The sequence below is a fragment of the Leptopilina heterotoma genome, unplaced genomic scaffold, assembly GCF_015476425.1.
Source record: "Leptopilina heterotoma isolate Lh14 unplaced genomic scaffold, ASM1547642v1 Lhet_305, whole genome shotgun sequence".
Taxonomy (NCBI): domain Eukaryota; kingdom Metazoa; phylum Arthropoda; class Insecta; order Hymenoptera; family Figitidae; genus Leptopilina; species Leptopilina heterotoma.
In genome coordinates this window covers 433,079-456,151 of record NW_025111009.1, presented here as the reverse complement: position 1 = coordinate 456,151, position 23,073 = coordinate 433,079, and the positions used below count along the sequence as shown (strand labels likewise).

Here is a 23,073-nt window from a genome sequence, read left to right as displayed (position 1 = left end):
TATTGGAGGATCGCTGAAAAACTACTTTGGTAAATATACTTTTTTGTTTTTAATATTATTTTTAGAATAAAATGAATAAAATAGAACATAATTTACATTGTTGTTTCCCGCTTTCGTTTGTTAATCTGACAACACTGTAATTGTACCACGTGCAGGGTTGTCTAGTAAATATCATAAGTATTTATTTACGTTACATAACGTATTATTCGTTCCCTACTACATATGATTAACACCTCTTACCTTATCATACACACAAGCAGTGTATATTTTGAGTCACACCTACCCAACCCTGATCTTGCGACAAGATTTTCTAACCTCTAAATTTGTTTATATTTCGTTCAAAGTCAAAATTTTTTGTTCAGATTTTAATTGAATTCTTATAAAATGACAACTGTTTCATTATTATTATCAGTAAAAATACGTTTTTTAACATAATACTTCATAAATTATAACAAAGAACAATTTGTGATTGGTGTATTTTACATGACCTCAATGCGCAACCAATCAGGAAATCACTTTCAATTGGAAATCGGAATAAAAAATATAATTTTAAAATATAAAACTAATATAAATTTCAGTTATTATTAATTTCAAGAATTGATAAGTATAATTGTGTACTAAACAAGTATTAAAAGAGGCAAAAATTGCGGTTATGAAGAGAATCAAACATTTAAAGGTTAGTTTTTGTGGTTTTTGTAAATAAGCCACGTGGACGATTGTTTATTTTTTTAGAGTGTAAAAAAAAGAGTTGAAATTTGAAAGAGAAGAAATATAAAAAAATAGGTAAAAGGAAAGAAAAAAGGAAAAAATCATGAAAATTGATATGAAACGAAATAGATTAAGTTTGTTTACTTTTTTAATATTCGTTGTAACGAGTATTACTTTATTTATTTATTTGAATCGAGTGCAGCCTTATTATTTTATCGATGAAGTCTTTCATATTCCACAAACGCAACGGTATTGTGATGGCAATTTTACTAGTGTGAGTATTTTTTTGAAATTGAATTTGAATAATTTCAAATATTTTCTTGTCCGAGTTTGAATATTTTCTAGAAATTATTAAAAAAAATTATTTTCCAGTGGGATCCAAAAATTACAACACTTCCTGGCGTTTATTTAATAACGACTATATTTTTAGCACCATTTGGATTTTGCAATGAAACAATTTTCATCCGTTCTACAAATTTAATTGCGACTTTCTTAAATTTCTTCTTAATTTCTAGTATTTGTCGTTTAAAAAATTCTCAAGATTCGTTAATTAATCTCGTTAGTTCATATAATATTGTTCTTTTTCCGCCACTTTTTTTCTGGTTCTTTTTATATTATACTGACGTTTTCTCCGTGACGATGATATTGGCTGTGAATTTATTACACTTACAAGGCAGGATTAAATCCTCCGCACTAGCAGGTAAATTTTTCTTTCCTAATGATTTTGCTTATTCAAATGTTAAAAAAATGTTTAGTAAAAATTTGTAAATTTTCACCTACACAGGCCTTGGATATTAATACTTTTCCGATTTTAATCGACTATTTTCCAAAAATTAGACTTTTTCGACTTTTCTTCCAAATATTGCAAAAAAATACCACATTTTTAGTATAAAATGCAACTTATTTCGATTTTTATAGTGTGAAAAATAACTATAACCAAATCTTTCAAAAATTATTTTTGATTAATTTTTTTATTTAATTTTTTGAAATATATAATCAAAAAGATTTTGAATAATTGAAATTTTGTCAAATTTAATTGAGAATAATAAATTTTTTCCAAGTATTTTATTACAATTTTTGAAAATCAACTTTTAAAGAATATTCGTTGCAAATTTTGCGAAAATAATTTAATTCTCAAAAATTTTAATAAAAAATCTTCAAATGTAAATTTAAAACTAAAAGATAATGAAAATCAGCTTCTGATTTTGAATTCTTTGAAAAATTAATTATTTTGAATTTTTTAGGGTGAAAAATAACTATTAAACAAATCTTTCCAAAAAAATTATTTTTGAATAATTTTTGTATTTAATTTTTTGAAATATAAAATCAAAAAGATTTTGAATAATGTTGAAATTTTGTAAAATTTTATTGAAAATAATAAGTTTTTATCAAGTATTTTATTATAATTTTTGAAAATCAACTTTTGAAGGATTTTGAATTGCAAATTTTGAAAGTAATTGGATTTTCAAAAATTTTAATGAAAAATCTTCAAATATAAATTTAAAACTGAAAATTAATGAAAATCAGCTTCTAATTTTGAATTCTTTAAAAAATTAATTAGTTTCTTTAAAAATTATACAAAAATTCCTTTTTAAGACATTCAATTCTTCTGAAAAACTACAGTATAATATTTTTAAGAAACTAATTCTTAAAATTATTTTATCATAAATTTTTAAGATTCAATTATCTTCGAACAAAGTAAATTAAAATTTTATAAAATTTACTTTTTTAGACTTATTAAAATTTGGGAGAAATCATTTTCATATTTATAATTAAAATTCTTCAAAAACTTGATTATTTTTAAATATTTTTCAAAAGTTTAATTATTTTAAGAAATTTTTTGAAAATTTCAATTATTTGGAAATTTTTTAATTGTATGTAATTAAATAACTATACTATCTTTCAAAAAAGTATATAAAAATATTTTTAAAAAATTAAGTTTCAGAATTTCTTTATTGTAATTTTTTGAAAATATTTAACTTTGGAAAAAAGTACAGTTTGTATTTAAAATTTAAATACTAAATATTAATTTTTGTATTTAAATAATTGAATTCTCGATGAACTTTCGGAAAATTATTAAAAATAATTTATTTATACATGAAATTTAGTTAAAAATTGTGGAAAATAATTGAATTTTGGAAGGATTATTGTTGTAATTTTTAAAAGTTATTAAATATCAGCTTTTAAATTAAAATTTAAAAAATTTTATTTTTCTTGAAAACACAAATAAGAAGTATTTAAATATTTATTTCAAAATTATTGAACTTTCGAATAATTGAATTTTGAAATCAGTGAAAAGTCAGACAAATAATTTTTGTGCCAACACTGAATTAAATAAACGATTTTTTCCTCCTATTTTGTATTTTTAATCGACTAAAGCGACTATTTTTGCGTCTGAAAATAGATCCAAGACCTGTATCTTAAATTTAAATTTTTCTTAAATTCTACTTGAATAAAAATTAAATATAATTTGAAATATAATTATTATGTTTTTAATTTTTAGTAATTTTTTTTTTTTATCTTTTTATTAACTTGCAATGTTTTTCTTCAGGTGTAGTTTCCGTTATTGTGAGACAGACGAATATAATTTGGGTCGCTTTAATTGGTATTGAGGAAGTTTTGAATTTTCTTGAATTGAAAGCTGAAAAATCTCTTTCTGGCGATGTACGTAATTCATCGAAACATCTACAGGTAAAAATAATGAAGGAAGGTGGATTTTTTTGACAAATAGATTCAGATTCTATTCTTTTTGAAAAAGAAATTTTTTTTGTTAAAGAAACATTTGGAATAAATTGTTGTCAGGGGTCGACCACTCTGTTATTCATCGTGTTATAAATATTTTGCAAATTTATTCGTCGTATGATATAGAATAGAGAGTTGTCGAGTTCTGGAAAATTTTCGTCGACTTTTACAATGTAGAAAAATTGAAAAAGAGTGATAATTTAAAAAACTTTTTTTTTCCAGTGGCTCTTGGATACGATAAATGTTCAAGTTCGAAGGGGTCTATTGTCATTTTTAAAGTTCAGTATGGAAATTCTCTCAGCCTTGACTCCGTATATTATAGTTGGAATACTTTTCTTGGCTTTTATAGTCTGGAATGGCGATATCGTTGTTGGAGATCGTACAGCTCACGTTCCAACGATTCACGTGCCGCAGCTCTTTTATTTTTTTGCTTTTACATTTTGTTTTGCTTGGCCTTATATGTTAGCATATTTGAAAGCATTTCTTTGCGATTCACTGGAACATTGGATTGTGTCCAGTTTTATTTTTTCCCTTCTCGTGGTGATAATTCATTCGAATACATTGGTTCATCCTTATGTTTTGGCCGATAATCGACATTATGTTTTTTACGTGTGGAACTATTTTATGGGACGATATTCGTATTTTAAATATTTACCGATACCATTCTATTGTTTTTGTTTTTATGCTTTTTTCAAGTGTTTGAAAAATATGCGTTTCTTGAGTCGAATTTTATTTTTCATTTGCACTTGTGTTGTTTTAGTTCCACAATTATTACTCGAACCGAGATATTTTATTATTCCGTATATTATTTTTCGATTGAATTTACAGAATATTCGTCCTTGGCAAATTGCGCTCGAAACTCTGACAATGTTTTTGATTAATTTTGTTCAATTCTACATTTTTGTTAGTAAAGTTTTTTACTGGAAGGATCAGGAATATCCGCAGAGAATTTCTTGGTGATTATCAATTGTTTTGTACATATTTTTAGATTTGTCAGTTAATATAATAATTAATTTTTGATAGGTATTGATAAGTTTGTAAATAGAAATAATTTTGTAATAAAAACTGTATTTGAAAAAAGTATTTGAAAACCATTTGAAAACAGTATTTGAGAAGGAAAGTTTAATTACTTTTGGCGGAGGATATATTTGACGAATTTTAGTTCAAGGAAATTAACCAGAATTTATCTCCGTTACTAAGCAAATTTCTATGATTTATTGTTTTTTTTACATCTTATAAAGAAGTCTTAATTATTATTTAAATCTAGCGTTACTCAGTGTGTAAGTATTTTCTATCATCGCAGCACTCGTTTGAACATATAAGTATGATACAATTATGATACACGTTTCGAATTTGATATTTTCATGATTTTTTTCTTTCGCTTCTATTCTTGCAAAAACGTCCAACGTTTGATTACAAATAAATAATTCAAAATATCGTTTTTTAAATGTGAAAAATTTGCAAACAAAACTTATTGAAAATATTTTTCTTGTAATACTGACATAATTACATATTGTAATTATTTTTAACTGACATAATTTTAAAATAATTTTAAAAATTATATTTTAATTATTTTTTGTAATCCAACTTTCTCGCTTTTATAAATTCCTATTATAACTCTTAAAAGCACTCGCAGTCTGTGTTTAAAATGACATTTTGTACAAAAACAATATTTTTTTTTTGTTCAAAATTAAAATAGAATTTCAATATTTTTTTGTCGCAAAAATCATTAATAATGCACTTAATTTCAATCAAAGATGATTAACATTTTGATAAAGGCGGCTTTCTATCTATAGATTTTTATTGCTTAATATTATATATGCAGAATTTTTTTTAAATTTATGTAGCATTAGCGAATTTAGGGAAAGTATTTATAAGAGAGGAAAAGGAGAGAAAGAGATAGAGAAGAGATAAAAATTTAATAAGAGTTTTTCAAACTCTATAATTTTCTAAAGAAAATGTAAGATATTCCAGTAATTTAATACATATTTGGAATAAGAAAATGTTTTTAAAACAAAAATTCTTTTCGTTTCCAATTCTCATTTATTTAATAATAAAAAACAAAATAATTAAATAAAGAATTTCTATTTTTTTTTAAATAAAAAGGTACATAAATGAAAATACACCTAAACTGTACCTATATAATTAAATTTCACGCATAAAATATTTTTTTCAAATTAAATTTGAAGTTAATTTAAAAAAAAAACACGACTCTTTGTACAGTATACAAATTTTACGATAGGCAAGAAAGTTTGAAAAATGAATTAACGAGTAATTATTTGCTAATATTATTTATTATTTAGTTAATTAATTAATTAATAAGAAAATAATTAATAATTAAATGACTAATCAATAAACTAATTAATAATTAAGTAGTTTATAATTAAGTACTTAATAATTAATAATTAATAATTAAATAATTAATATAGTTAATAATTAAATAATTAATAGTTTGATAACTAACAGTTAAATTATCGAATTACTACAATAATTACTCGTTAATTTATTAAATTATTTTCATTAATAATCAATTTTAATCAATCATTGTAAATTATTAATTTCAACAATTTTTAATTGTAAATTAATTATCAATGATAATAATAATTTTTGTTATTATTAATATTGAAATACTGAAAAGAGTGAATAATACTGCTTTGCAGGAAGATTGGAGAATAAAAATAAATTTAAAAGAAAAATTATTTTTTTTCCAAGCTCTTTACGTTGCTTCGTTCCACAGCCTCTTATTTCTAATTAATTGTCAATATTTTTACCTACGTAATTATAAGAGATTAACATCTCATAAATAAATAATGGCTTATATGCATTTATAATACAATTGAACGTACACCCAGAGAAAAAAGTTATTTATTTTAACTAAAAGTGTATATTTAAGAAAAATTTATTTGTTGCAAATAAATATTTTATTTAAAATAAATAAACTAATATTTATTTCAAATAAATGCACTAATTAATCTAAAATAAAGAAATATATTTGCAATTTATGAAATAGTATATTTGTAGCAAATAAAAAATATATTTGATTCAAATAAATGTTTGTTTGACTTATAAGTAGACGCCTGCGCATATTGCATTGCTATAGTAAAACAATAAGATGTTTTGCTTTTAACAGTTTAACGCGTACAATTATAAGAGGTTTATTCATCATGAATAGTTAACAAATTTAATTGATTTAAGTACAGAATTTTTCTTTTTAAGTGAAAATTTTAATTAGTACAAAGTAACAGATTTGTATGTGATTTCATTTACATTTTAGTGTCTTATTTGAGATTTTGTGAGAAAAATGTGACAGTGGACTTTTACATATGAAGTGAAAAAGTAAAGTAAAATGACTAACAATAAAAAAACCTGACTTTATTTAACAAATATTCTTATAAAAATAAACATTTATTTTAATGAATATTAAAAGTTCCATTAGTGATTGTGATTGTTAAATTTATTTAAAAGTTTATAAGTGAATTTTAATATTTTAGAATGCTTACATGATTTATTAAAATGAAGTGTTTTTTATTTGCTCTAAATATAAAATATATTTAAAGAAAATATAAAATTTTTTTCATTTAAATAAAAATGGATATTTAAACGAAATATATTAATTCAAATAAAAAATATTATTTGAGCTAAATAAAAGTTTAGTTGGTTCTGTGACAAATATCCTTTTTTATTTGTTTGAAATAAATTTTATTTAATTCAAATAAATTATTTCTCTAGGTGTATAAATGGTTTTTTTTGTTCTTATAGAAATAAATATTAGGTATAATTTTTTTTTTATTTATGAAAAGACTCAATAATTATTATTATTAGACCATGAGAATTTCTAGAATTTATCACCAAAGCGTGATATTTTACATTATTGGTCATTATTCATTTTTTTAAGAGCCTATTCGATAAACTGTCTTTTCTTTAATATGATAATAGAGCAATACGTTTGGAAATTGAAAATTATTGTATCAATCTGACAATAATGTTTACAGATTTTTCTGATTTTAATTGTTTGATCTAATTATTTATTTAAATTAAAATGATATTTAATAAGCATTATTTACTTTTTGTAAATAATCTCGTATGGACAATTTTGTTGAAAGTAAATTTTTAGTTGAAGATAAGTACATTTTTGTTGAAAATATGAAAATTTTTCGTGAAAATAAATAAATTTTTGTTAAAGATAAATAAATTTTTGTTAAAGATAAATAATTTTTTGTTAAAGATAAATAAATTTTTGTTGAAGATAAATAACTTTTTAGTGAAGATAAATAAATTTTTGTTGAAAATAAATAATTTTTTTTTGAAAATAAATTTTTGCTGAACATAAATAAATTTTTGGTGAAAATAAATATATTTTTCTAAAAAATATATAAATTTTTGTTGAAAATAAAAAAATTTAGTTGAAAATAAATTTTTGTTAAAGAAAATAAATTTTTCGTGAAAATAAGCAAATTTTCATAAAAATAAATAAATTTTTGTTAAAGATAAATAATTTTTTGTTAACGATAAATAAATTTTTGTTGAAGATAAATAATTTTTTAGTGAAGATAAATAAATTTTTGTTGAAAATAAATAATTTTTTTTTTTAAATAAATTTTTGCTGAAGATAAATAAATTTTTGGTGAAAATAAAGATATTTTTCTTAAAAATAAATAAATTTTTTGTTGAAGATGAATAAATTTTTGTTGAAAACAAATAAGTTTTTCTTGAAAGCAAATAAGTTTTTGTTAAAAACAAATAAGTTTTTGTTGAAAATAAATGTTTGTTGATAATAAATAAATTTTAATTAAAAACAAATAAATTTTTTGTTGAAAATAAATAAATTTAGTTGAAAATAAATTTTTGTTTACAATAATTCAGTTTTTGTTAAAAATAATTTTTTTTTTTTGAAAATTTGAAAATTCTTGGAAGAGATTGTAAACTTTAGTGTCAGATTAAATACATAATTTTTTTTCCAATGTGATATTTACTGTATAATTGGAAAACTTACGATCCTATCTAATGTTTCTTTGCAAAAATCTACTTGAGCCTTAGTCCCAATAACAGAAACAAAATCATTCGATTGCATCTAATTATTCAATAATATTAGCACCAATAATCAAAAATTTTTTCTTATTATTAATTTTTCACTTTTTTTCAATTACAGGTTTTTTTTGCGTGATATGAAATACACGAGCCGACAATGTTTCTAAAATTGAGGACTAGGGCCGATTTTTGCAGGAACGGACTCGCAGCGTTAGGAACTCAATGTAAGTACCTATTTAATTAATTAATTAATTAACTAATAAATTAATTAATTAATTAATTAACTAATTAATAAATTAACTTATTAATAAATTAATTTATTAATAAATCAACTGATTAATTAACTAATTAAATATAACTAATTAATTAATTAATAATTCTACAATTAAGAAACGTGCCGCGCAAAAAAATAACGTGAGTTAGAGAAATTAAATGTTCGGAGAGCAGGAGCATTAAAAAAGAAAAAATGAAAAAAAAACTGCCTTCTCTATAAGAGAATTAACGGATTTAATCTAAGCCTCGGAACATTCCTTTTCTTAATAGCAACTAACAGTCTTTCTCAATAAAAAGATAACAGAAGTGTTTACAAGTCTTATTATAAGACCGTGAAAACACTCGTTTCAACAAACGTTATTTAACGATAAATTATTATTAAAAAACATCACTGTGAAGGATTATTGGCCTTCTTTTCTATACATGTCCGTCCCTGCAATTAATTAATTGTCGTTGGAAAGGTTGTCTATCGATAATAATCGTTCTCAAAAATTGTTCAAAGAAAGTTTTCAACCTTTTTTTAAAAAAATATAAACACAAAATGTTTATATTAAGTTACAATTGTTATACATATTTGTCAATTGTGTTAAATTATTTATACTAAATATTTATTAAAATAATATTAAGTATTATTTATTTAAATAACATTAATATTCATTTAAATAATATTATTATTTGTTTAAATAATTTTTATTTATTTAAATATTTTCATTTATTGAAATAATATTAAATATTATTTATTTACAATTTATATTAAATACTAGTTATATTAAATCACATCGTAAGCAAAGAAATTTTTTCCATTTTCTTCTACAAAAATAAATTTCTTTTTTTTGTAAAAAATTTTAATTTCCATTTTTAAAAATTAATTTTGAAAAATTGTTTTTCTCTGTCTTTTTATTTTAGTTGTTTAATTATTTATATAATAATTTGTCAACAACAGAAATCTTAATTTCGAAATAAAATTTTCAATGTTTATATTTTTCTTTTTTGAAAAATAAAAATTTGAATAACAGTAACAAAAAAATTGGGATATTTTATCAACTTTTCTCAACGATTATCAGCGATGAACAATCTTAAGACCAACGATACAAAGACGTACATTGCAAATTGGTATTTTTTTTTATTAATAATGGCCCAGTATTTTCGAAAAAAAAAGAAAATTTTTTTTCTCCCCGAGAAAAATTATTTTCAGGCACAAGATCACATTAATTAGCCAGTGTAAAATCTCGTTTGTGAATTGGATATTGATCCAGTTTTAAATATTCACGTGGGAAAAAAATATTTATCTGAAGCAGCTATAAATTTCACTAAATTAGCGATATTTTCAGTTTTAGTTTTCATATCGCTGTTTCAGGTAAATATTTGATTCCTCAGAAAAAAAACATGGATTATTGAAGACAAATGAAAATTGATTATTGTTCCTTGGGTTCTTTTCTTCATTTTTGTTTGAATTTTCTTGATTTTATCGGATCATGTTGTTATTTTTTTTCTTCTTCTTTTTCTGATATCATACAATTTGTTGCTTGAGTTTGACGAGATTTGTCGAGCCATAACGAGTCATATCGAGCGGTGCACTATGCTCATTTTTCTTTGTTTGCGTATGCCACGTTAGTATTTTTGTGCAATTATCGGCTAAAAGTTCTATCTCTTTGGGTTCAAATGGCGCGAGACTCCGAAGGAAACCATCTTCTTCGAAGCCAGCTTTATAGGGCATTGTGGCTTTTGGCCTCTCCAATAGGAATTTAATATTTACTGCAAATCCAGCCATGTCCACGGGAAATCGACGTCCCGCAATCCAACCATCGTAAAAGCCCTGAAATTTCCCGTCTTTCACGATTGGCGAACTTAAACCGTATTTCGTGCAGAGGCCCACGGGAAACATTGATACTCTTTTTGTTTTTCTTATCTGAAATCAGTAAAAGGGGATTTTTTTTTAGAATTTTTTTATTATTTTCTTTGAAAGCAAAAAGAATCATTTTATCTATTTTAAAACATTTTTTACATTTTTCTTTTGCAAAAAAAATCATTATTTCAATTTTCAAACATTTTTATCATTTTCTTGGCAAATAGAATTTTTTATTTGATTTTTCGAAAAAATTTTATTATTTTCTTCACAAAAAAGAATCATTTTTTTCATTTTAAAATATTTTCAACATATTTTTTGTTGCAAACAAAATAATTCCTTCGATTTTCGAAAATTTTTATGATTTTCTTTGCAAATAAAATTTTTATTTTGCTTTTTCTAAACATTTTCATCGCAAAAAAGAATAATTTTTTTCATTTTAAAACATTTTCAACATTTTTTGTTGCAAAAAAAATTATTGTTTCGGTATTCAAACACATTCTTATGGTTTTCTTTGCAAATAAAATTTTTATTTTGCTTTTTCGAAGGATTTTTGACATTTTTTTTGCAAAAGAAAATCAATGTTTCGATTTTCAAACATTTTATAATTTTCTGTACAAATTAAATTTTTTTTTTTTGCTTTCTCAAAAAAAGAATAATTTTCTCTATTTTAAAATATTTTCAACCTTTTTTTTACAAAAAAAACCATTGTTTCGATTTTTGAACATTTCTATGGTTTTCTTTGCAAATCAAATTTTTATTTTGCTTTTTCGAAACATTTTTAAAAAAAATCATTATTTCGACTTTAAAATATATTTTAATCTTTTCTTACAAATAGAATTTTTATTTTGATTTTTCGAAAGATTTTTACAATTTTTTTCGAAATTTCGTTTGTAAATAAAATTATTATTTTGGTTCTTTTTGGATCCTTTTTTCGCAAAATAAAAATCATTTGAATTTTAAAATATTTTTATTATTTTCTTTGCAAATACAATGTTTATATTTGAGTTTTTTAAAAAACATTTTTGTAATTTTTTCTTTGAAAAAAAATATCATTCTTTATATTTTTATCATTTTTACCATTTTCTTTGCAAATAAAATTTTTATTTGGGGTTTTTTGAAACATTTTTATTATTTTTTGCAAAAAAAAAAGATTGCTTTTATTTTAATCATTTTTACCATTTTCTTTGTAAGTAAAATTTTTATTTCAATTATTTGGAAGCCAAAAAATCATGATTTTGATTTTAAAACGTTTTTATCATTTTCTTTCTAAGAACATGTCATTATACTTCGATTCTAAAAAATATTTTATAATCGAAACAATGATTTTTTTTGTAAAGAAAATAATATAAATGTTTGAAAATCTTAATAATACACTTTTCTTTTCAAAGAAAATGATAAAAATGTTCAAAAATTTCAATAATTATTTCTTTTACAATGAAAATAATAAACATATGTTTGAAGATCGAAATAAAGATTTTTTTGCACAGAAAAAATGATAAAAATGTTTCAGAATAATAAAAATAAAAATTTGTTCTTTCAAAAGAAATGATAAAAACATTTTCAAATTGAAATAATGATTTTTATTTTGAAAAAAAAATTGCTAAAAATATAAAACTGATGTGAAAGCTTCTCATGCTTTCAAAGAAAATTCCAAAAATCTATTTTTATCATTTTGTATGCAAATAAAATTTTTATTTCGGTTTTTGAAAAGATTTTTATCAATTTTCTTTGGAAACAAAATTTTTATTTCAGTTTTGAAAGTTTTCCCCTATCATTTTCATTTGTCAGAAAAATCTTCTTCTTTTTATTTTGTTTTTGAATTCACTATACTGAAACAAAAAGTTGACATTGGTTCGAAATAAAAATTGTATTTGCGCCAAAATTTTAATTTTGACCCACAAAAAAATACATTTTATTTTGTGCCAAAATAATTTTATTTTGCGCCAAAATATATTTCATTTGTGTCAAATAATTTTGAGCCAATAAACACTTCATTTTATTTACATTGTGTCTAAATTGTGACTTTGTTGCCAAAATAATGTCATTTGCGCGGAAAAAATTTGTTGGATGTTAAATTTTGTTGAATTTGTTAAAATTAGATATAAAAATCTAATTGCAAGTGAATCGAACCAAAAAGAAATCAAAACGAAAAGAAAATAGTTTTTTAACTTTTAATTTATTTCTAATGTGCAAAATATTTTATTGTTTCTAAATAAATTTTATTTCTATACATTGATAATATTGTATCTTTTATGCAAAATCTTTTTATTTGCTGCAAAAGAATATTTGATTTTTTAAAAATAAATTTCTGTCTAATCAAGTAATTAATTCTTTAATTTATAATTTATTAATAATTCTTTTTTACATTCTCATAAAAACGGAGAAGCTCTTGGTTTTGCTTTAATATAGAAAAGTAAAAAAAAAAAATATAGAAAAAATATTGAAATGTGGAAAAATAAAATAAAATTAGAAAAAAAAGAAAATAATTTTTTAAATACCTATTTATTTGTTGATTAATACGCACCTCATCGAAAAGAGCAATGTCGTAGGTATTATCATCATCAGCAAAATAGAGAATTCCTTTTGTTGCGTTTGCACGCACCCATTGAAGACCTCGATTTCGATTAGAAACCCCACGTGGCTTTGCTCCTTTCTTTTGCTTGTACTGATCAGGCATTGGGGCTTAAATTTCAAAAAAAAAATTTTTCATTTCTTAAATTCATTTTATTTTTTTCCATTATCAGCATCAAGAATAAAAATATTCTATAATTGAAAAAAAACAAAATTATAAAAAAATGTCATTAAAATGTTTCATATTGAAAGAATTGCAGCCTAATTTATTTTTAATATTTTTTTTTTTTATAAAGAAGGCACATGCTATTTTGTAATGAAAATTTAATTACTTTATTAAAATTAGTGATGTTTTATTTTATCGCTGATGTCAGTTAAAAACCAAATGTATAATCACTTTTTTATTTTTGTTACGTTAATTTTTTTTGTATTGCGTATTATATTTTTATTTATTTTTTCTTTTATTATGCTTACTCTTTCTATTATATTTTTTTTTTATATTTTCTTATTATATATATTATTTTATTATGTATACTTTTTATTATTTATATTTTTCAATTATATTTATTTTTTACTGAATTTATTTTTTTAGCTTAGATAAAATAAATGAATGAAATTATTTTATTGATTAATTGAAAATTGGAAAAATAAAAAATTACTTGATCTTATTTTATTAATTCAAAATTTGAATGAAATTATTTTATTGATTAACGAATTGGTAATGGAAAAAATAAAAAACTGATTGAAATTGTTTTATTGATTAAATAATTGAAAAAAATTATTTTATTCTTTGAATACGTAATTGAAAGAAATTAATTTATTCATTCAATAATTGACTGTAATTATTTTATTGATTGACTAATTGAAAATTGAAAATTGAAAAATAAAGGACTAATTTTAATTGTTTTACTAATTCAATAATTTCTTTCTCAATTATTTTATTGTTTAAATAATTGAAAGTAATTATTTTATTGTTTAAATAATTGAAAGAAATTTATTATTTTATTCATTGGCTAATTGAAAACTGGAAAAACAATTTATTGAAATTGTTTTACTGATTCAATAATTTCTTTAAATTATTTTATTGATTAAATAATTGAAAGAAATATGTAATTACTTTCTTTCTAATTTAAATTTTAAAAAATAATAAAAATTTTTTTTATTGTTTCAATGTTTTCCTTCAATTATTTTATTTATTTTATTGAAATTATTTTATTGTGTTTTTGTTTTATAGATTAAATAATTTAACAAAATTATTTTATTGATGAACTATTAGTTGAAAATTGAAAAACTAAAAAACTAATTGAAATTAATTTATTGTTTAACTAAAATTGAAAATAAAAAAAATAAAAATCTATTTAAAATGTTTTATTGATTAAATAGTTGAGAAATAATTTATTATCGATCAATAAATAATTACAGAAAATTATTTAATTTTCGAAATTCAAGTTTCGCTTATAGCGAAGGGGAAACAAAAAAATATGCTAGGTAAAATGTTGATATTTACCAACTAAATGAGTAAAGTTGAGACCAGTTCTTTTAAGTAGTGAAGTGACCTGTGGTGTGGCATCTTTTGCATCCTCGATAACTAACCAGTTGACATTTTTAACTAGCATCAAAGTATGTGACAGCCTTGTGAGTTCAGCTATCTGTTCAGGTCGTCGATAAGTTGGTGTTACAATATAAAGTGGGTCTAAATATTCCTCAGGTTGATTGATATTTTTAACAGGTGTTGTTTCTTGATGATTAGCGAGGCCATTTTTACTTATTGATAACTGATTAACAAATTCCTGTCTTAGTTGTTTTGCCAAATCAGGACTGAGGCCATAATTTTTTTGCACTGTACTTACTACTGTACGAATCTGAAAAAATATTTTATTTATTATCTGAACATATAAAAATTATTAATTATTCTATTTATAATAGTATTAATAGTAATTACAATAATATTGACAGCTTTTTAATTTATTTATTAATTAATTAAATTCATATTTAGTGGTTTATTAACAATATTAATACTTAATAATATTTTTTTATCAATTAATTAATATTATTATTATTATTTATGAATATTGAATTTTAATAATTATTAACATTATTAATTAATAATATTAATATTTTTTACTTTAATAATATTAAAATCTATTGCTAATATTTATTATTTTACTAATAAAATTAATATTTTCTTTTTAATTCTTATATTTATTATTATGTTTATTATTTATTTCAAAATGTAAGGACTTAAAGCCTGCTCGTACAAAGTGATTAATATTTTGTAGTTACGAAATAATCCAAAGACAAAGTCCCTTTGTTGAATTATAATAAATAAATAATGAACTGAATGAATTAATAATATAAATCCAACTGATTTTCTACAAAGAAGTTTCATTGTCATTTGATATTAATTATTTTCGGCACACATTCAATTTGATGAATAAATTTTATTGTGAAACCTAATAAAGAATAATAAATTAAGGAACCACCATTAAAATCATATTTATAAAAGAAATTATTATTTTTTTGTTATTGTTTATCTCGTATTGAATTTATTTTTGTAACGGTGAAAAATATTATTCGAAAAAAAAGATGATTATTTATGAATGACTAATATTAGGATTTTATTACAAAGTTGCTGATATAATCAATTTTGAACTGGTTTGAAATACATCAAATATTTGAATGATTCCACTTTGGATATTAGCGTTTCGTGTAATATGTGTAGAAATTCAAATTGACGCATTCATGCGAAAATCATTTCAGAATAGAATTTATTTTAACAAAAACTGAAAATATCGCTTTTGATGTATTTGACATTTTTATTATTTATTTATTTATAAAAATTTTATTTATAAAAGTACTGTAAAATTATACGAAACGTTGGTATATTATGGAAAAATAAAAAATTAATAATAATTTTGTTATGGATATAAATATTTAATTTTTAGATTTTAGATTTTAGAATTTAGTAGCTAAAATTTAAAATAATTTTAAAAATTTTAGAGTAACAGATTTTTTAATACGATAAACTTTATTGACATATCTGTGAATAATTCTGGAAATAATTCAAAAATTTTATTAAAGTTATATCAAGGTAAAGAAATAAAAAAAAATTTCAAATAAATTTCATTAATAACATTTTATCTCAAATTAAATAAATAAAAAAAATTTTTAATAAAATTTTATTAAAATAAATGAAAAAATAAATTAAATTAAATTCGTAAATTTAATTAGAATTTTATCAAAGTAAATAAATGAAAAAAATTTTTAATAAATTTTGTTAATAAAATTGTATTAAAGTAAATATATGAAAAATATTTTTTAGTAAATTTTATTAAATTTTATCGAAGTAAACAAAAAAAAAAAATACTCAATTTGATTTCCATTTTTTAATTTAAATTTATAATAAAGTTTTCTTATTGATTTAAATTTATAACAAAATTAATTTGAATTCTTCTAATTCCTAAAAAAATTAATATAACTTTTTCATTATTTTCGATACAAAATACGTTTTTTTGTTTTTATTAGTGAACTTTTGGAACACCCAGTATAGTTTAAATGAATTTCCCAGTTAGTTGAAATGCATCAAAACAAAAGTGCGCAAATAGAGAGTGTCACCTTGAATTGTACAGATTATAATCACGACAATAATGATTTGAAAATAAATACAAAATTTTCCCTTTACATTTTAGCTCCTGCTTTTTAAAATTCAGCTATTGACCTATGCGTACATTGTTACGCGTTTCAAATTAAAAGGAAGAGAGAACGAGTATTTTTAATTAGGTAAATTATTTGCGAATTGTTTCGCAATATCGCAACAAATTCTACAATTTTTTTTTTTTTATATATAAAATTGTTTTACTTTTTGGGTAAAATTACAAGGGTATCCTAAAAGGCCCGAATATTTCAAAATTGTCGATAATTATTTTAATTTTGATTGAACTTCAGTTTCACTCCATTATTCTTTCTTTTTTGAAATCTTTATTATAAATTTGAATTATAAAAAATGAAAAATATAAAAGAAGTATAAAAATTATTTTTTATTTTTAGATTGTGTTCCTGGAGTTGGTGTCGAAAAACCGCAAAGGCAAACTGTGAGTTTTAAATAATTAATAATTATAATAATATTAGTAATAAGTTATTATAATAATAGTAATAATTTATTTTAAATTAATTATTTTTTTAATTCTTATACATAAAACAATCAAAGTAAGAATAATAATAATAATATTAACAACAAAAATAATAATATAATAATAATACAAATATAATAAATAATAATTAATAATAATAAATAATATAAATAATAAATTAAAAAATAAATAAATAAAATTTAAATAATAATTTTTCGTTTTGAATGAATATTTTTAACATCAATTTTACAGCGTATCGAATTTTGTTGAATTCATACATATAAATTTTAAATTAAAAACATACACAAAAATTGTTATTTAATTTGTAATAAATAAAATATTAAATAATTAATAAACTTGTAACCAGGAGTTGAATTTTTCAAGCAATACATCAATATTTGATGTATTGTTCAGTAACAATCAATAAACTCAGTGAATTGGTAAATTTAAAGTTATTGTTCTCTACTTTCAGCAGCATTGTAGTTAATTTTATAATTAAAAAGTAATTAAATTTTTATAATGGAAAAGAAAAGGAAAATAATTAAAAATTACTTTACAGTGAATGACAATAATATAAATTAATCGAGTATTTATTTTGTTTTATAATTGACAGGAGAAAAATATCTATATCCATGACTCATTAATACTTATTTTTTCTAAATTGATTTTCCAATCAATTTATTATTATCATTGCTACGATAGAAAAAAAATGAATCTCTGGTTAGAGAATATTAATAGGATTTGATAAATTGCATTTAAAAAGAAATTTAATCAGATTTAGTGAATTGGATGATAAATCTATTAGATTGTGGTTTGACCGCAATGGTTTTAGATGAATAAGAAACCTTTGAATATCGTATTTTCAATAGAGGTATATAAGTTTGAATCTAGGGAATTAATTGAAATTCAATTTTTTTTCGGAGAGAAATTTTGTTGATATTAATTTTATTCGGAATAATTTTAATTTTTTGATTAATTTTGTTGAGAATAATAATTTGGATAGAGTCCTTTTTTCATGCATTGACGAGTTAAAAACTTTTTTGTCAAGTACCAGCCAATTTCAACTCTATGGAATTCTGAATTAAAATAATAATAATAATAATAATAATAATAAATATCAAGTCTGATATGAAAGAGGCCAATAGTATTATATTTACACTTGAAATAACGATTTTTTATAGCTTTTATTACCCAGTTTTTTTAACTAATTTTTTTTATTTATTTAACAACTGGCAGTTAATTTTTGTATAGAAATTTGTTAGAAACTTTCTTTCAACGTAATACTATTTTTTTTATTGAAAATTATGAATTACAGAGTAAATTTTATGACTTCTGAAGGTTTTTTAAATTTTCATAAAGAATTTTTCTTCGGAAATAGTCAGTTATTTTGTAAATTTTCACTATTTTTGGAAGAAATTTAACTAATAATTAGATATTAATAATTATTTGATTTGTAGAAATTTTACTATAATAGTTGATTCAGTAACTGACTTTTAACAATCGTATTAGTTACTTTTAACTTTCCCTAATTGTTAGTAATTTTCATGTAAGACTTTTCCTATTTCGATTAGTAAAATATGACTAATTGTTTATAAAATTCTACTAATTTTTTTTTAGATATTTTTTGCTTTTGCAAATTGCTATTTCAATTTTTCTAGATTCACTAAATGAATTAGTGAAACTGTTTTATAGACTTTTAATTAAACAATAGTCTACTAATTTGCAATTTAAATTCTACTATAATAATTAGTAAAATTTCAATAATTGCAAAGAAAATTATTACTAAATCGTTTGGTGGACGATTTTTCGTCATTTTATTGGTAATAATACTTTCTAATAATTTAAAATTACTTTCTAAATTTGAATTGGTAACAATGCTTACTAATTTGAATTAGTGACAGAGTTTTTGCTTTTGAATAAGTAAATTTTACTAATAAATAATAGTTTCTACTAATTTGTTAGTAAAATTTACTAATTCAAATAAAAATTTAGTTACTAATTAAAAATAGTAAGCATTTTTACTAATTCAAATTTAGAAAGTACCCATTTATTAGCAATTAGTAAAAAATACTAATTATTAGTAGAAATATACATATGTACATTTTATTTAAAACTATAAATTAAATTTTTCATTCCTATAAAACATGAAGATATTGATAACTCCGAGTCTTCGACTCGGAGTGATCGATGTCTTCATGTTTAATAATAATTAAAGATGACCGAGTAATAAAATCATTATCAATTCAATTATTATTTTCAAGAATAATTTTTAACTAAAATTCTTTTTTAAATCGATTATTTTTAATAATTTTCAAAAAAGTTCTTTGACAATTTTCAAATCCATTTGTTTACAATATTCAATTTCACGAAATTTCAATTATTCGTAAGTTTTTCAATTAAATATATATAAGAAAATAAAAACTTCAAATAATATAAAAAAATCCAATTAAACTTTTCCAAAAAAATTAATTTCAAAATTCAATTATTTCTAAAAATTCACGCTATATTGCTTTTAATTATTTAAATACAAAAATAAATAATTTATTGAATAATGAATGTTTCTTAAAATTCAAATCCCATAAAGAATTTTCACAACAAATTTTTAAATAATTCAATTCTTTCGACAAATTTTAATAATATTTTTAAGAATAATTACATTTTTCAAGGAAGTTGATTAAAATTGTATTGAAAATAATTAAAATTGTGAGCTGATTTTTATTATTTATGAAAATAATTGAATTCCTAAGAAGAATTTTATTAATTTTGAACCATATTTAATTTTTACGAAGAATATTATTACTCTTAAAAATAATTGAATTTCTGCAATAATAAGTAACTTTTCCAAAATAAAATTTTTTTTTCGTGTTTTTAACTAAAATTCTTTAATAAATCCATTATATTTAATAATTTTTGAGAAAGTTCTTCGACAATTTTCAAATTCATTTGCTTACAATTTAATTTTACAATATTTCAATCATTCGTAAATTCATTAATTAAGTATATATAAATTACAAAATAAAAACTTCAAATAATTTCAAAAAAAAAATTTGCAATTACACTTTCTTAAAAAAATTAATTCTACAGAACTATTAGTTAAAAATATAATAAATTCAGATTTTCAAAGATTTTAATTTAAAATCTTTTCAAACTTTAATTATTTCTAAAAATTCACGCTCTAATGCTTTTAATATTCAATTATAATCTAAAATTTTAACTGAAATCTATTTTTAAATCAATTTTTATCAGAAAATTCTACTAGAATTCAATTATTTAAATACAAAAAAATCATTTATTAAATAATTGAATGTTTCTTGAAATTGAATTCTAATAAAAAATGTTATCTTCTAATTTTTTAATAATTGAATTCTTTTGACGAATTTTAATAAAATTTTGAAGAATAATTACATTTTTCAAGAAAGTCGATTAAAATTGTATTAAAAATAATTGAAATTCTGCAATGAATTTTATTCTCTATGAAAATAATTGAATTCCTAAAGAGAATTTATTATTTACCAAAATAATTGAATCCCGGTAAAACTTGTATTATTTATGAAAACAATTGATTGATTGCGAAGAAATTTATAAAAAATTTGTAAATAATTGAATTCCTATGAAATTTTTTTTATTTCATGAAAATAATTAAATGCTTGCTTAGAATGTTATCAAAATTTTTTTGACGAATTTTAATAAAATTTTGAAGAACAATTACATTTTTCAAGGAATTCGATTAAAATTGTATTAAAAATAATTGCAATTCAGCAATGAATTTTATTATTTATGAAAATTTGAATTCCTAAAAAAAAATTTTATTATTTTTAAACAATATTTAATTTTTGCGAAGAATATTATTACTCTTGAAAATAATTGAATAATTGCGAAGAAATTTCTAAAAAATTTGTAAATAATTGAAATTTGTTTTATTTCATAAAAATAATTAAATGTTTGCTTAGAATTTTATCAAAATTTTTTTTAAATAATTGAATTCTTTTTGAAAATTTTATTGAAATTTTTGTAAATAATTGAAATTTTGCCAAGAATTTTATTAAAATTTTTGAAAATAATTGCATTTTGGAGAAGATTTTAATATTATTTTTAAAAATAATTGAAATTTTGACGAGAATTTTTAAAACATTTTGAACCTAATTGAATTTCTGCGAAGAATTTTACTATACCTTTGAAAATAATTGAATTTTTACAATTATTTCTAACTTCTCAAAAATTCTCCAAATTATATCGTAGAATTTACGAATGTTTCGTACTTTCTTAAACAAATTACGGACTTTCCGGATGTTTTTTTTTAAACTGACTTTTACGGACTTCAAGCAAATTTACGGACCTTTACGGGATTTACGGATCTAGTTCGAACCCTGTATTAATAATTAGTTATTTGTTGTCAATAATTATATTCATTTTTTATTAATAATAACTAGTTACATTTGATTAATTGCTGAAGCAAAAAATTCAGATTTAGATTCGAAGAGTAGTAAACTTAATTTTCAACTAGAAACTATTTTCGGAATTACTTCCATCTAATAGAATACTTGAGTGTTATATTCTTTTTTTTGAGACAAAAAGAAAAGAGAATTATTCTACTCTAAATATAAAACAATCATATTTTTCTTTATTTGGAAAATTTTGAAATAGAGCGTGTAACACTTTATTATTTTTTTCATTGAAAAGTTTCTTTCTTTTCTCACCCTCTCGTGGTGTAGTATATATGTATTGTTGTAGATATGGGTTTTAAATTGAAGTCGAACAAAACGAAGAGGGACAGTTGCGGGATGAGCTTTTTTCGCTCGGATATTAGCTATAGCAAACTCTCTCGTGTCGTAACACACAATATTGAAATTGGAAATAAAGAAGTTACAATTATCACCATTTCCTCTGTGATTCTGGCTTCGAACTCTTCTCCAGTTTGTAGATTGGATGAATCGTCCAGTGAAGAGGCGGCGACGGCAGCAGCTTCATTGAAGCCTGTTACCTGATCTAGTCTTACTCTCATTGAAAGATGGTACTGGTAGAATATTAAACATATTCCGACCAAAGCCAGCATCCCCACCTTCATGGACGGATTCATCTTCCTCTGCATATCTGTATTGTGATAAAAAAGAGAAATTTTTTTTTTTATAAAAAGAAAAATGGGTGCAGTAAAATATTATTCGGAAATAATTGTTTTTCTGGTTGGTTTTATCTTATATTTATAGGAAATTGTTTCAAAAAATTTGTAATAATTTTTGGGAACAGTAACTGCAAGTGGTTTAAATTATGATTTTTAGTTGAAAGAGTCGTTTATATTCGAACTTGTTAAAAATTAAATTCATTGTTCTTTCCATTTTTAGTATCACTGTTTGTTTCAATTGCGGTGTATTTCAAATTGCATAGCATTTGATATTGGTTTCAAAAGAATTAAATATTAAACACTCACTATTGAAGTGTAAGAGTTTTGTTTAGTTTTCAGGATACAAATAATTTCGTTTCTTATTAGTACTTAATTAAAAATTAACTATATTAATCTCCGTATTCTTTCATTCATTCTGTCGGCAGTTTGAAGTTAGTTTCTGTGTATGCTTTTGTTTTTTTTTCTTAAAAAAATATTGTTTGACAAATCGAAAATATACAGGTATTTTTTCAAGATTTATAATAAAATAATAATATACAAGTTAGAAAATTAAAAAAAAATTATGATTATTGATTAACAAATAAAAAATATACCCATTTTGTTTGTTATATGCTTTTTTCTATAACAAATTTCGTTTGACTGATCTAAATTAT

At 21.1% G+C, this 23,073-nt stretch overlaps 2 protein-coding genes across 5 annotated transcripts in view; one reads left to right on the top strand and one right to left on the bottom strand.

The window, feature by feature from the left end:
- Positions 1-133: 133 nt before the first annotated feature.
- Positions 134-23,073, top strand: part of LOC122504572 (putative Dol-P-Glc:Glc(2)Man(9)GlcNAc(2)-PP-Dol alpha-1,2-glucosyltransferase) — a 181,922-nt gene continuing 158,982 nt past the window's right edge. The window contains exons 1-7 of one of the 3 annotated variants that reach the window (XR_006301845.1): positions 134-982; positions 1,081-1,408; positions 3,260-3,399; positions 3,673-4,406; positions 8,600-8,702; positions 16,861-16,951; positions 17,219-17,262. Coding sequence is in view for 1 of the 3 variants with exons in the window: in XM_043615735.1 (XP_043471670.1) it covers positions 812-982; positions 1,081-1,408; positions 3,260-3,399; positions 3,673-4,410 (1,377 nt within the window). In the remaining 2 variants the exon portion in view is untranslated. Of the gene's footprint in view, positions 983-1,080; positions 1,409-3,259; positions 3,400-3,672; positions 4,411-8,599; positions 8,703-16,860; positions 16,952-17,218; positions 17,263-23,073 lie in introns of those variants that run through there. The other 2 variants (XR_006301844.1, XM_043615735.1) reach the window with 2 other exon arrangements.
- LOC122504575 (galactosylgalactosylxylosylprotein 3-beta-glucuronosyltransferase P) overlaps positions 10,208-23,073 on the bottom strand; it is a 47,356-nt gene continuing 34,490 nt past the window's right edge. Inside the window, exons 3-6 of one of the 2 annotated variants that reach the window (XM_043615740.1) lie at positions 22,178-22,392; positions 14,679-15,033; positions 13,125-13,282; positions 10,208-10,660 (exon numbers count right to left, since the gene is read on the bottom strand). In XM_043615740.1, coding sequence (XP_043471675.1) covers positions 10,262-10,660; positions 13,125-13,282; positions 14,679-15,033; positions 22,178-22,390 — 1,125 coding nt within the window. In that variant the 5' untranslated portion in view covers positions 22,391-22,392 and the 3' untranslated portion in view covers positions 10,208-10,261. The remainder of the gene's footprint in view (positions 10,661-13,124; positions 13,283-14,678; positions 15,034-22,177; positions 22,393-23,073) is intronic. The other variant, XM_043615741.1, reaches the window with a different exon arrangement.